Below are 13,976 nucleotides of genomic sequence, written 5' to 3'. Positions count from 1 at the left end.
GATATCAAAATGTAGTCACTCCCACTGAAACCATTAAGTGAAATTTGGCAGGTGAGAGTAAATCTGTCATCATTTACTTCCCAACTACTGTATTATATTGATCTAAGATACCATTATTGTTTTTAAGATGCATCCCAATTTCAGAAGTGTCAAAATGAGAATAAGTGTGAGTTTTAGCATTGATGACACACAGTAATTCTTTCCCTGGGCTCCTAAGAGTTCATATGCTACAGAGAAGAATCCAGGGATTCTGTCTGCTCTCAATCATTTCCTCAAACCATCCCCCAAGTCTTGGATACTACAGGGTCTGAGATGAGGAACAATCCAGAAACATTATTAATAACATCATCATCAAGAACTCAGCATTGGTTCCTACTCTAACAACTATTCACACATGTCTAGTCTTTGCATTTTCTGAGACAGAAAGAATTTCCCAAACAAATCCATCTCCACAAAAAGGCCTTACTCATTATCCCAGACACTTCATTATTGGTGAGATCTGGTCTGAACTGCAGAGGATCAGGGAAGGGACCTCTCCTTGTGCAGGCAAGACATTCATTCTGACTAATCCCTTCTTCCCACATCCCCTCTCAGAAGTGCTTCTAAAAACACCAAAAATCTGGAAAGATAAGTTTCTCAAAAGGCAATGGATTAAAAAAAATTTTTAATCCTAAATTTTTAAGGAAAGTCTCGGCTATAGAGTCTCTCCCGTACTGCCTTCCTAAATCTTTAGCAACATCAAAAATACAATGAACAGAGCAGACTCCCAACTATTTTATCTTCAAAGAGAACTTCATTAGGTAGAAAACTATAAAGACAGTTTTTACCTTTGACTGTTCCTCATCTATTGAAGATTCTTCAGATGCATGGGGAGTATTACTCAAAGAGCTGCTTCTCTGGTCGTCAGCTGTCACTTCAGAAGGGGTTACTTCTACCACTGAAAGTCGACAGGTCTCACCCCTTCCTCCACCCAGTTCTTCCATCCTTGAGTGAGAAAAAGATCGAGACCGGGTTTCTTGGGAAAGCTCTACAAACTTCTCTAGGGCGCTAAAAAAATCAATGCGATCTGTACTGAAATCTGAGACTTCAGCCTGGCAAGTGGGTTGGGGGCTCGGTGATTCAGGATCAGGGGACATGGGAAGGTCTTTCAGGCGAGATGTCAATTCTTCCAGAGGCAGTAAGTGGACGTTCACATCTGTTTTCAGCGCATCTGTCTCCAGATCTTCCACTGTTAAGTCTGGGAACTTGTTGGCAATTTCTGGGGCCTGTCCAGGTTGGATTAAGGCTTTGGATGCATGGCAGTTGTCAAGAGGGAATTTTGATTCATTGAGACAACACCCTGATGAGCATCCATTGATGTCATTTAGGTTTAATTCATCTTCAATCTGTCCGGCATGAAATTCCCTAGAAGTAAACTCCAAGCAGATCATTCTTTCTTTGGTACACAGGCCCTTCTGATTTTCATCTTGTGGGACAACATGTTCCACAAAGACGGGAGGTATGGGTGGGTGACTCTCCATGGTCTTCACCTCGGCAATCTGGTCTGCTGAGGTGGTGATCTCCTTCTTGTTGAGTTCTAGCCCTGGTTTGCAGATAGGTTCGTGGTGGTCTGAGAGGTCGCTATCTGAATGAGATCTCCAGAGCTTGTTATGTCGCTGTTTGCTGTGGGGACATACACAGGAAATGCCTCACTCTGGTTTGTGAAATCAACCAACACCCACCCAGGAAATCGCTCCCAGATAATATTAAATCTTAACCTGCAAAATGCTTTGTTAATACCCAGTGGAAGAAGTAGGCAATAAACATTTGTAAAGATGCTCAATTTGGGGCACCTGGGTGATTCAGTTGGTTGAGGATTCGACTCTTGATTTTGGCTCAGGTCATGATCTCATGGTTTGTGAGATCGGGCCCCAAGTCAGGTTTGTGTGTACAGCCTGGAACTTGCTTGGGATTCTGTCTCCCTCTCTGCCCCTCCCTAACTTGTATCTGTCTCTCTCAAAATAAATAAATAAAGTTTAAAAAAAGATGCTCTATTTAACTAATAGCAAAATACAAAAACAAAACAACAAAAATCAATATGATATCTGATTTTTTACCTATCAGACTGACAAGATCTAAAATGGTTAACAGCTAGTGTTGATGATGGCATAGCCAGACAAGCCCTCTCACATACAATCTTGAGTACAATCTGACAATAGCTCTCAAAATTTAACCCTTTATCCAGCAATCAATTCTTTTAAGGATTTTTCTTGGAGAAATACAACTATAGGTGCACAAAGATACAAAGATGTTTACTATGTAATACTATGGTACTAAAGGATCAGACACGAAAAAGAAAGGATTTATTAAAAAAACTTTTTTTAATGTTTACTTATTGATAGACTTTTTAAGAGAGAGAGAGAGAGAGACAGACAGACAGACACAGAGAGACAGAGTGAGACAGAGTACGAGCCGGGGAGGGGCAGGGAGAGAAGGAGACACAGAATCTGAAGCAGGCTCCGGGCTCCAAGCTGTCAGCACAGAGCCTGATGCAGGTTTCAAACCCATGAACCATGAGATCATGACCTGAGCTGAAGTTGGATGCCCAACCAACTGAGCCACCCAGGTGCCTCAAAAAGAGGATTTATTTGAATTACAGTCCATATACCCACATGCTACAGGTACTTTAGTAGAATGTTGTCCAAGATGAGTGAAAGAGCATGCTGACCACATTTGGAATGGTCAGTTCCCAGGTTAATAAGTACAGGAAAATATTTGGAGGTACATCATCAAATTGGTAACAGGGTTTCTTTCAAGGAAGGCAGAATACTTTTGGAGAGGGCTTTACTGTCTTTACTCTGTATTTCTATAAATTTTAAAATTTAAAAATGAGCATGTTTAACATTAGTAACTGGGGAGGGGGAAACTAAAACAAAATAGCACCTAAACAATACAAAGAGAAATATTCTATTGGAGCTCATTCCAAGTTCTCATAATTTGGATAAAGAGCTGATACACAGTTAATCACTGAAGTAGAAATGTGAGGAGGGTGGTAATCTTTCTTGAATTAGAAATCAAAGATGAGGCTAATAAATCCACAAAGGTTGGTAACAGAATGGAAGAGGATATGCATAAAGTATAGGCTTCTTCCATAAGGATCTCTGGATAAAAACCATCAAGCTGAGGTGACACCTGGAAAAGCAGGTGGCCTAAAGGAAGATCACACACACAGATCCATCCTTTAGCTCATTTTACAGAGAGAAGGTCTGATGGGATGAAATTTTAGTTGATACCATATTCTCTAACAAGGGAGCAGTTTCCAAAGCCCTAGCCAAAAAGAAAAAGGTGATGGCCCTGTGGCTGGTCAGAATCACCTGCCCAGGAAACAGGTCTCTTATTTAGGGGTGTGGTTTCCATGACTTACAAGTTGATGAAGAATTACCTAACTGCGGGGTGGAATGGGAAACAGCCCAAAACAATTTACCGCCTGCTCAGGGCCACGCCTGCCTATGAATCTCTGCCGAGTCATGCGCCTGCACTAATGTGAACCCCTGTTTGTTCTCAGCTCTGCACCTGCTCTCAGCTCCCCCTGTCTGGCTGTGGCTTGGGTGGGGCTCTGACTCAGGCCTGCACAGCAGAAGAGTGCTTTTCTGAGTAGGGAACAGGTCATTCTGTTTATGAAGACAAGCTATAATCAATAGCAGGGAGGAAGATAGGGTTTTCACCCTTTCCAAGCTGCATGAACTCTAGCCACCCCTAGGAGGAGACAACATATCACACTTCCCAAACAAGTGAGTGACTGTGGGAGGGGCAAGCTGAATGGTTGGATAGGTGGGGCTTAAATTGTACATTGTGATCAACAGAGGCCAATGTGCTTCCCTTTAAAGTTTCCTTTCTATCTGGACACTCTTGTTTCCTGACCTACATATGGCTCTGTTCTCCAATTTCTATCCCTCACCCATCATGATGATGTTCAAACCTGCACCAAGACCACTCAGCCCCCATGGGAGGACAATTCCTGTGATGCAGATGACTGGGAAGACAGGGAATAGCTGTTCTCACCTTTCTAAGGACAGCTTATCTTATCAGTTAACAGGCAAATGGGATTTTTCTCATGATCCCAAGAACCTTCCAAAGTATGATTTTTTTGAAACTGCCTGCAAATCACCAATCAATCAGGAGGGAATGAGACTAAAATTACACTAATAGGTACCAACAGCGTATGTTTCAGAGGAAGTGGCTGATGTTACAGCTGCTTTCTTTGCCCAGCAGGGATTTCATTCTCTTCCTGGGGGAGATAATCATCAGAAAATATTAGGTCAGGGCTCTGGAATTAAACTGACACCTTCTTGTAAAGGAGAAAGAAAAATCCCAATCCAAAGATAGGTCTGATTCCACTGCCTTTTTCACTTTTGCAATAGCACCTGCAGGGAGAGTGGTGGGCAGCTCTTTGATACAAACAAGACACTCATTACTATGGCCTTTGAAGCACTGCTACTCTAGGGCCCCTTCCTGCTCCCCTCCCTCCTCCTCCCACCTCAGAGGTTAGTAAACTCTGTCCTGAATTTTGTACTTATCATCTTCTTTCTTTATAGTGTCGACATGTTGTGTTTTTGTAAAAATTTTTTGATGTTCATTTATTTTTCAGAGAGAGAGAGAGAGAGAGAGAGAGAGAGAGAATGAATGAACACCTGAAGTAGGAAGGGGCAGAGAGAGGGAGACACAGAATCTGAAGTAGGTTCCAGGATCTGAGCTGTCAGCACAGAGCCTGATGCGAGGCTTGAACCCACAGAATGGCGAGATCATGACCTGAACTGAAGTCAGATGCTTAACCGCTGAGCCACCCAGGTGCCCCGACAGGTTGTGTTCTCAATACACTGCCTAGTTTTGTATGTTGTGAACTTACATAATGAAATCATACTCTATGTATGGATTCTTCTGTAACTGCTTTTTGCCTACACTGTTTCTAAGATTCATCAGGAGCGCCAGGGTGACTCAGTGGGTTGAGCTCAGCTCAGATCATGATCTTGTGGTTCGTGAGTTAGAGCCCCGCGTCGGGCTCTGCGCGGACAGCTCAGAGGCTGGAGCCTGCTTCGTATTGTGTCTCCCTCTCTCTCTGCCCCTCCCCGGCTCCCACTCAGTCTCTCTGTCTCTAAAAGAAATAAACATTAAAAAAATAAGATTCATCAGTGTGTATAGCTATAATTTCAGCGAGTATGATGAATATGCCACGGTTTATGTATCCATCTGTTGATGAACAGTTTTGGCTACTACAAGTAGCACTGTCATGGACATTCCTGTACTTGGTGCATACTTTGGTTTCTTTTTTTTTTTTTTTTAATTTTTTTTTTCAACGTTTTTTATTTATTTTTGGGACAGAGAGAGACAGAGCATGAACGGGGGAGGGGCAGAGAGAGAGGGAGACACAGAATCGGAAACAGGCTCCAGGCTCCGAGCCATCAGCCCAGAGCCTGACGCGGGGCTCGAACTCACGGACCACGAGATCGTGACCTGGCTGAAGTCGGACGCTTAACCGACTGCGCCACCCAGGCGCCCCCATACTTTGGTTTCTAAAAGATGCTATATATATGAGAAGAAAAGGTGGGTCATAGGGCATACGTGCATCATCAGTTTTACTCAGTAACACCAAACTGTTTTCCAGTGCTGCTTTTTCCAAGCCAGCTTATTCTGATGCTCCATCACTGGTAGGATAGATGTAAGACATTAGATTGTATTTATTATTTTAAACTGTTAATGTTTAAATTCAGCTCACTCCTTCCATCTATTTCAGGTAGGCACCAAGTAAACAAGTTGTCAAAAAGAACTTCAGAGTTGGTTTGTGGCCTGGATGATGCAAGTAAGTCTCAGGTTCTTTTCTCCCCTGAGTGACCGTGGGCCTAAATTTGTATTCACATAAACACACTGACACACACATAAGATGACTGGGTCATTCTGGGCAAGAATTTGGCCTTTTACTTCATAAATGAATAGTAAGGAAATCTAATGACCGGAGACATATGACATCCATTTTCTTGCCTCTAATTTGCTTTCTTCTTGTTACATGTTTGGTAAAGCACTAACCTACCTTGTTTGAGAAAGGTTTTTATAGAAGAAAATACTGCTAAAAATGGGGTATCGGTTATAGTAAAATCAGAGTGTTTATGGTTACTTTTTAGGGCATGAGGCAGCCTGAAGAAAGGAGGGAGAAGAAAGAGAAAAAGCACCAACCAAGCACGTTCTGTGTGGTATGCATGGTCGTAAATGCTTTAAGATTATTTCACTGAAGGGGCACCTGGGTGGCTCAGTTGGTTAAGCATCTGACTCTTGATTTCAACTCAGGACATGATCTCATGGTTCGTGAGTTTGAGCCCTGCACTGGGCTCTGTGCTGACAGCGCAGAGCCTGCCTGGGACTCTCTTTCTCTCTCTCTGCATTTCCCGCTTGTGCTCTCTCTCAACAATAAAACAAAAACCTAAAAGATTATTTCACTAAAAAGCTATTAAGAAAATCCTTTAAATCTCAATTGTGAATTGGGTGCATTTTTGGGTTTCCTTCTGCTGACTGACCACTGTGCACCAGCTAACTAGACTTCAATGTGTCCACCAGCAAAGCTGGGGAGTGTAAAAGACACCTCTGCCTCTTCTGGCCCTGGTGACAGGGGCGTTCAAAGAATCAGAACTGACATCCATGAAGACATGTGGCATGAACTCTCCCTGGCTATAACCCAGTGTTTCTTCTCTGCTCTTTGTACACAGGAACCTAATCTCATAGACACATGGTCCAGCTTGCAAATGACTGAAATCTGAACTTGTCTAACGGAACATAAATCTGCCAGATACCTGCATGATCAGAGTACAGAATAACAAACAGGGATGTTGGCAGTTTAATGGAGGGTTTCAACACACACGTATACACATACACACATGCGCGTGCGTGGACACACACACAGCCTCTTCCTGTCTCACTCTCATCCCCCAGCTATAATAACAGAAAAAATAAAGTTAGATATAAACAGTTACCAGTGGCCTTATGATACCCTCACTTTTAGGTCTAAAGGATTATATTAAATATTAGTCTTCCCTAGGCTCTTAAAGACATACTGAAATATGCAAAAAGTCCCTTGCATTTTAGACAGGTGGTCACTGTTAGGCCCATACCCTCACATCTGATCAAGAGACTATAACCAATTCATAAGTCACTTACCGGGGCCTGGCATCACTTTGGTAAACTTCACTTCTACCAAGACATCAAAGTACTGAGAGCTAATACACCCTCAAACAGAAGGCTGCCACCTCAAGTTAAGTACCCAGTGCCTCCCTAGACAACCATGGGGCTAGAGAATGCTAGGATCAGGGATCTATCTTTTTGGGAAAACCACCACGTACTTCCTGGGAGAAGATGTGGAATACAAGATCAAAGCACCTCCACAGGAAATGGATTTCTTTGCAAACACAATGAATGGAATTTTTCGAAGGACTTTCCTCTTCTGGCTACCTAAGCTGCCAGGTAACTGATAGAGCTTCAGGCAGTTCCAGGAGTCTGGGGCTTTTCTCTCTTTGCTCTTCTAAGCAGGCAGGTCCTAGAGTAGCACTTTACAGCTGGGCAAGAGTCTGCTGGGCCCACTTCACTTGGCAGCTAGCTCAGCAGTAGTCTACAAGTGCTGTTTCTTAACAACACACCAGAGACTGCAGACCCTAATGGCTGTCCACCCAGCAGGCACTCCCACTTTTTCCTAACTCGCAGAGGCCTGATTTGGTTTGGGTATTCACTGTTCCATGGGAGCCCCAGCAGGAGACAGTCTGGAGGGAGAAGAGTAGGGACAGGCCACTTATTCCCCTAGCTCCCTCCCCACAGGGCCATTTCAGGCTGGTGTGTCCCTTGACTGAAGGTTATTTCTCCTCTCTGAAGGTACCTCTTTTTTCAGGAGTCTCCTTCTAGGTTCTAGTAACTGCTCCCTCCCTCTTTGGGCCTAGCAGCTATTACCAAACAGCTCTGCTGATCCAAGTCCCTTGATTCCACCACAACCCCACACCTCTGTAAAAAGTAGCTTTATAAAAAGCCCTTCTCAAATAATCCTAATCCGAGTATGCGGTTTCTTGCTGAAATCCCAAGTGATGGAGGTATTTCACTACTTGCAGCTAAAAGCAGTTTGTATGATATTCCTAGAACTAAGATTCTAGTTCTTAAAATCCAGGAAATATCACAATATAGGAAATTCCATGACCACTTCCTAATCTAGTTTTTTTTTTTAATGTTTAATTTTACTTATTTTGGCGGGGGGAGGGGCAGGGAGAGTGGGAGAGAGAATCCAAAGCAGGTTCCTCGCTGCCAGCACAGAGCCTGATGTGGGGCTGGAACCCATGAACCATGAGATCATGACCTGGGCCGAAATCAAGAGCTGGATGCTTAACCAGCTGAGCCACCTAAGCGCCCTCCTATTCTAGTTTCTAATGGACTTACTGTGTCTGTGGGTGGTAGAAGGAGGATGAAATAAATGGCACATGTATATGTCTGTTTTCTGGGAGCCTTGGAGAAAGGAGATGATGGGAATCCCATCAGAATAACCCTTACCAGTATAGAGTATACATTTATACATGTTTTTATTTACAAAAACCTTGTGAGATAGGGTTCTTGATTTTCATTTTGTAGATGGGGTCAGGTGAGGATCACGACTGTGAAGTAACTTCTCAAAGTTCCAGCAAGGGGATGAACCAGAGATGGAAACCAGATCTACTGACTCAAATTCTGTGGTTTTCTCATTCCTCAGGGCTTGCCTCTCCCTCCATGAATCAAGCCCAGAAAGGCAGGATGGAAGAGAAATGGAAAGGAAGAGGCAGTTGTGATTTGTGGATTTATGCTGCCCTTCTTATCCTCATCTAAGATTTTTCTGAAGTTCCTTTAACATCTAAGAAAAACCACATATGCTAAAAAAACCCAACCCAACAGCTTGCAGTAGCCTGGGATTCCAGAATAAATACTGAAATTGGCAGGACACATAGTATCCTTGCTCTTGATGGGTCACGTGAGGACACTGCCTAACATCCGTCATGTGTGTGTCTGGGAACATACAATATTTATGTCTCATCCAGCACTCAGATGCCTCCTTCTTGTGCCAAAAAGAACTGCTGTGTCCTACCTTCTGATCTAATCTAAAAATGTCATCAAAATCTGGCCCCAAAGACCTATAAATTCTTTTTAAGTGGAGGAGACTTGAGTATCCTCCCAGCCTCCTAAAAGAATGGCTCAGATGAAATCATGCCAAGTACTGAGTAAACGGGAGGGGTTTTTTAGTGGAAACCATAATGCTACGCTGTGGCTGCATTTTCACAATACTTCGGGGGTGGGAGGGTGGTCCCTCTGCCTGGATAGGCTGGAAGGCTAGTTAACATTTTGTTCAGGGGAAACACAGCCCAGATTCAACAGTCAAGACCAAGTCATGAGACTCACTAGAGGCAAACTCTGGCACCAGCCCCAACTGCTTCTAGGCAGCTGTGCCTTCATTTGAACAAAACCACCTAGAACATGCCCACATGGAAAAAACAAAGCAAAATCTAGCACTGCACAGAACTTTAGCATGTGGCATCTCAGGAAACTGATGCTTAAATCCAGTTTAGTATAGGAATCTTTTTCTCTGAAAGCAATGAAGATGGTTATCACTTATATGTGTGTAATCTAAAAAAGCCAAACAGAGAAAGAGAGAATAGAGTGGTGGTATATTAGGGGGTAGAGGATGGGGGAAATGGGGTGATGCTGGTCAAAGGGTACAAACTTCCAGTTATAAGAGTAACAAATTCTGGGGATCTAATGTACAGCCTGGAGATTATAGCTCATAACACTGTATCATATACTACAGCGTTGCTAAGAGAGATCCTAAATATTTTCACCACACACAAAAAATGGTAATTATGTTAAAGGGATGGAGAGGTTAGCTAATGGTATGGTGATCATCAGTTTGCAATATATAAGTGTATCAAATCAACACAGTGGACACCTTAAACTTACACAATGTTATAGGTCAATTCTATCTCAATAAAGCTAGGGTGGGGGTTAAATGCTGGCTAAGCAGTATAACTGTTGAATATGTGTTGCTATAGTTAAAAAAAAAAAAAAAAAGAAAAAAAAGACCGGTTATTAGGTGAAGAGGTAGACTGAAGAATAGCTTTTGTGAGAAAATATCCACCAATATATGTGGTAAGACTTGGAGAACATGTAAGATAATGTTGATTACTGTATGTGGATATTGAATTTATAAATGATTTTTCCCTTTGTATTGTCTGCATTTTTGCAAAGCATATATATAAAAGCAGAGGGAAAGATTTTTAAAAAGAAAACAAGAGAGCTATTTCCGGAAAGTGCCTTCATACCCCAAATCTGATTTGTCACGTGACCAAAAATTTGAAGACGACTCACTGAAACCAAGCACTGAAAAAAATAATGCCAAAAATTTCTAAGAATTTCATCTATGCTTAGCATTTCCTCGGGAGCAAGAAGTACCCATTTTGATAAGGTAGCTGTATCTGGCCTTAGATGATGTTGAGAAATGTTTATGATAATCAGCACCTAGTTGAGAACTAAAGTAAGAGAACAGTATTTCCACCTTTCAGTTTAAAAGTCTTTAAACACCCAATCTTCCATACTAATCTTAAATGCTTGTACTTATTTTTTAAAAACTAGATTGAGAGAAGTTTCAATTTTCAAAATGTATCACATATCCAAATTAGGTTGAAAACTAGCTGCAGGGAAGGACATTTTACCTTGGTCCAAGGAGTGTAACAGAGGGAAGATCTGAGAAAGTCACTGCAGGACTCACCTGGCCAGCAAGATGCCCTGGTACTCTTCCAGTTGTCTCATGAAGCTGGGGTTGGGCTTGGTCACTGTTCGCCTTTCCTTCACGTAGTCATAGGCTCGATCCAGATTCCACCCATATTCCTTCATTGCGTAGGCAATCACAGTGGAGGCTGAGCGACTCACCCCCATTTTGCAGTGCACAAGGCATTTAGATCCATGTTTCCTAGGTTGGGGGATTGAGGTACAGAGAAAAACACTATAGTGAGTACATTTTAAAAGCTAGGTTCTAAATGTTTCCAAGTCTCCTGTTGCCCTTCCATTTTCTTTCAATCCATCCTACCTTAGTGTAGTTGTATACATGTATAGTCAAATGTGCAGGGAGGGTAGGCAATTCTAGTGTACTCAAACAATATTCAATGTTAATATTAATTCTTTTTAATTTATTCAAGCAAACATTTACCAGGCAACCATCATATGTAAGACAATGTACAAGGTCCTGGGATGCAAAGATAAGTAAATCTTCTAAAGGGTAGGGGGTTCAGTGGGAGAAACAGATAATTAAAATGGTAACTGCAATGACAGTTGATCACAGATTGTGAGGGGAAGAATTTTCAATTTAGAGACTGGACTCCATTTTATGTGTTTGGAGGCCAGTCCCCGCACCGCCTCAGGGACATGTTTCAAGGCTGGCACACTCTTGAGTTAAGAGTGTGACAGTGATTCATCTAATTCATCCAAATGTTCGGAGTTGCTTCTAGTTCAAGTTCCAGTAAAGGTTCTGCCCCTGGAGGAAAGTACAAAACAAATGAAACTAACCCTCCTCTTTACTCAGATGTAGCCCTAGATATTATTTTTCACCACACTACCACCCTGTTCGGCCTAGGGGCTGGCTAGACAATCTGTGAGGTTAGATGGGACCATGTGATGCCCTATGTGACTTTCTTAGTGAGGAGGGTGGAATGATTAACTACCTGTTGTTTTAATGGAGTGGAAGAAAGAGAAAACAAAGTTACCATAAAGTGACACTAAGAAACAAACAAAACCCTTTAGTCTTAACATGCCAGAGCTCATTACGGCTGGATATGAACATTACTCAGTTATGCTACTTCTCTAATAACACAATGTGTGACACAGAGTAAGTCTTCAAATATTTACCAAATATATGAACAAACTTAGGGGTGGTCTGCTGTTAGAGCTGTCAGCTGTTAAGTAAAAATATTTTAAAATATGGAAAAAAGAATGGTTACTCTTTTTACCGGTATACATGGGCTAAAAAAATCCTTCCCAAGTAGCTATTCCAATAAGTTATAAAAAAAAAAAAAAAAAAATACATCGCCTAATAGGGAAATCTATTCACTCACTCATTCACTATATCACAGTAGACAAGCTTCCTTCCAGAAGCTTGTAATTCTTCTCTTGGAGATAGATACACATTGAAGAGTTAACTACAATGCAAGGAGACATGAGGTTCTGTGCCAAAATGAGTGAACCAGATAAGTGATAGGAAGAAAGAGAATGGTTGGCAATAATGGTCTGGAAAAACTGAAATAGTCTAAAAAGGAAAGTAAGATTAACCTGCTACCCATCATTTAGAGGCAAAATTTTGGAGTCCATAGGTTGGTGCAGGTGTTTGTCTGTGTGTGCTTAGATGATCCCAACTGACTAGGATATTGTTTTGTTTATGACACCACAGGGTTTTCATTTAAACTACAGTGCACAGTGACTCAGACCGAAGTTCAGACATGTGCTCTATATTTTTCCATCAAAAGCTCTGACATCAAATTTCAGGTCTATACTTGCAGGCTTTGAAGGTACTCAAAGTTGGACAGTTTTAAGAAAAATACAATTATAAAACCCACTCACATAAAATCATTTCTTCATTTTGAACTGGGCTTTTTCAGGGGATGGCTTGTAACTCACATACTGAAAGATTTGAAGTCAGTTCTCACCTAATCCAACTTCATCTTTCAGTTCTGGCCACACACTTCCCCTATCTCTCCCATCCCTCCCTGAGCCAGTTGTCTAGATTAAGCCTGGTATCACTTTAGGAATCCTAAACCCACGCATATGTAGGTTGTGTCTGGAATTCAGGACCCTGATTTGGATGAAATACATGAGGTGTCCAGGGGGCCATTTAAGGAGGCACTCACTCACAGACGCTGACCCACACTTGCATGGGCCTGAGCAAGAGGGCCCGCTTACAGCAACCTGGGTGCCTCACATATCTCACCTCAATCCCAGCCCTGCTGAAATTGGCTTTTATTTTCACGGGGACTGGGGCCTCATCTGAACTCTAGCCTCTTTGGCAGTGATCCTGACAACTTGCCTGGTCTTTTCCAGTCTCCTTTGCTCAAGGACCTAGACTATATACTAGATGGACTCTGAAATCAGACATGATCTCAGGTTCAAGTCCTATCTTCACCACTTGTTACTTAAGCTCTCTGAACCTCATCTCTACAGTCTGTCCCCATCTCTACAAAAGGATGACAGCACATGCCTCTCTAGGTTTTGGAAAATATTACATAAGAGAATATGGGTAAAGTATCTGGCATGCAGTAAGCATGCCATGAGTGGTATTATTGAGAACAATTTCATAGGCTTCAAAAATATAAAACACTCAGGTGTTAGCTAAGGACTGAGAGTATGGGCTCAAAGCTAGTGTAGGAGGATTCAGGGTAACTAAGAGGAAGGACTTCTTGACTATGGAGGGTCTGCAGAGAGATGTGGAATCAGTGCTGAAGGAGGACTTTAAAAACAGAAGTGCTTCTCATCTGCCATGGATGATTTGGATGTGGTCCCATTGAAGAGGGCAGCACGGCCAGCATGCTCATTTATAGTTCCTTCTACTGAAGGAATATGTAGGATTGGCAAGGAAATCCCCAGGGACTTAAAAAAAAATTAGTGCTGACATATTAATACTAATTAATATTAAACACTAAATTAATACTATTAAATAGTTTCACTAGAAGGACCAATTTAAAGATGACATCAACAGAAGGGCCAGAGAAAAATTTCACTGTTTAGAGTACCATAAAAGTAAAGTAAAAGAATGAGAAGGCTTCCAAACCCCACTACGTGTCTCCTTGTCTTCAGGAAGAAGAGCTCTGTGCTCCGCCCATGCGGGGCAATTTCTATTACACAACTTTCAAATGTCCACCTTGACAACTTAAGCATTTCATTCAGAATTTCTTCCTTCTCTCATTCTTATT

At 42.0% G+C, this 13,976-nt stretch overlaps 1 protein-coding gene across 6 annotated transcripts in view; it reads right to left on the bottom strand.

The window, feature by feature from the left end:
* SSH2 (slingshot protein phosphatase 2) overlaps positions 1 to 13,976 on the bottom strand; it is a 255,835-nt gene that overhangs the window by 8,629 nt on the left and 233,230 nt on the right. For all 6 annotated transcript variants that reach the window (XM_042916299.1, XM_042916298.1, XM_042916301.1 and 3 more), the window contains 2 exons: positions 10,790 to 10,990; positions 828 to 1,662 (listed from right to left, as the gene is read on the bottom strand). In XM_042916299.1, coding sequence (XP_042772233.1) covers positions 828 to 1,662; positions 10,790 to 10,990 — 1,036 coding nt within the window. The remainder of the gene's footprint in view (positions 1 to 827; positions 1,663 to 10,789; positions 10,991 to 13,976) is intronic.

The sequence above is a fragment of the Panthera leo genome, chromosome E1 (genome assembly GCF_018350215.1).
Source record: "Panthera leo isolate Ple1 chromosome E1, P.leo_Ple1_pat1.1, whole genome shotgun sequence".
In the NCBI taxonomy this organism is placed as follows: domain Eukaryota; kingdom Metazoa; phylum Chordata; class Mammalia; order Carnivora; family Felidae; genus Panthera; species Panthera leo.
The sequence above is the reverse complement of the archived record's forward strand: the minus strand, read 5'-3'. Positions and strand labels throughout refer to the sequence as shown.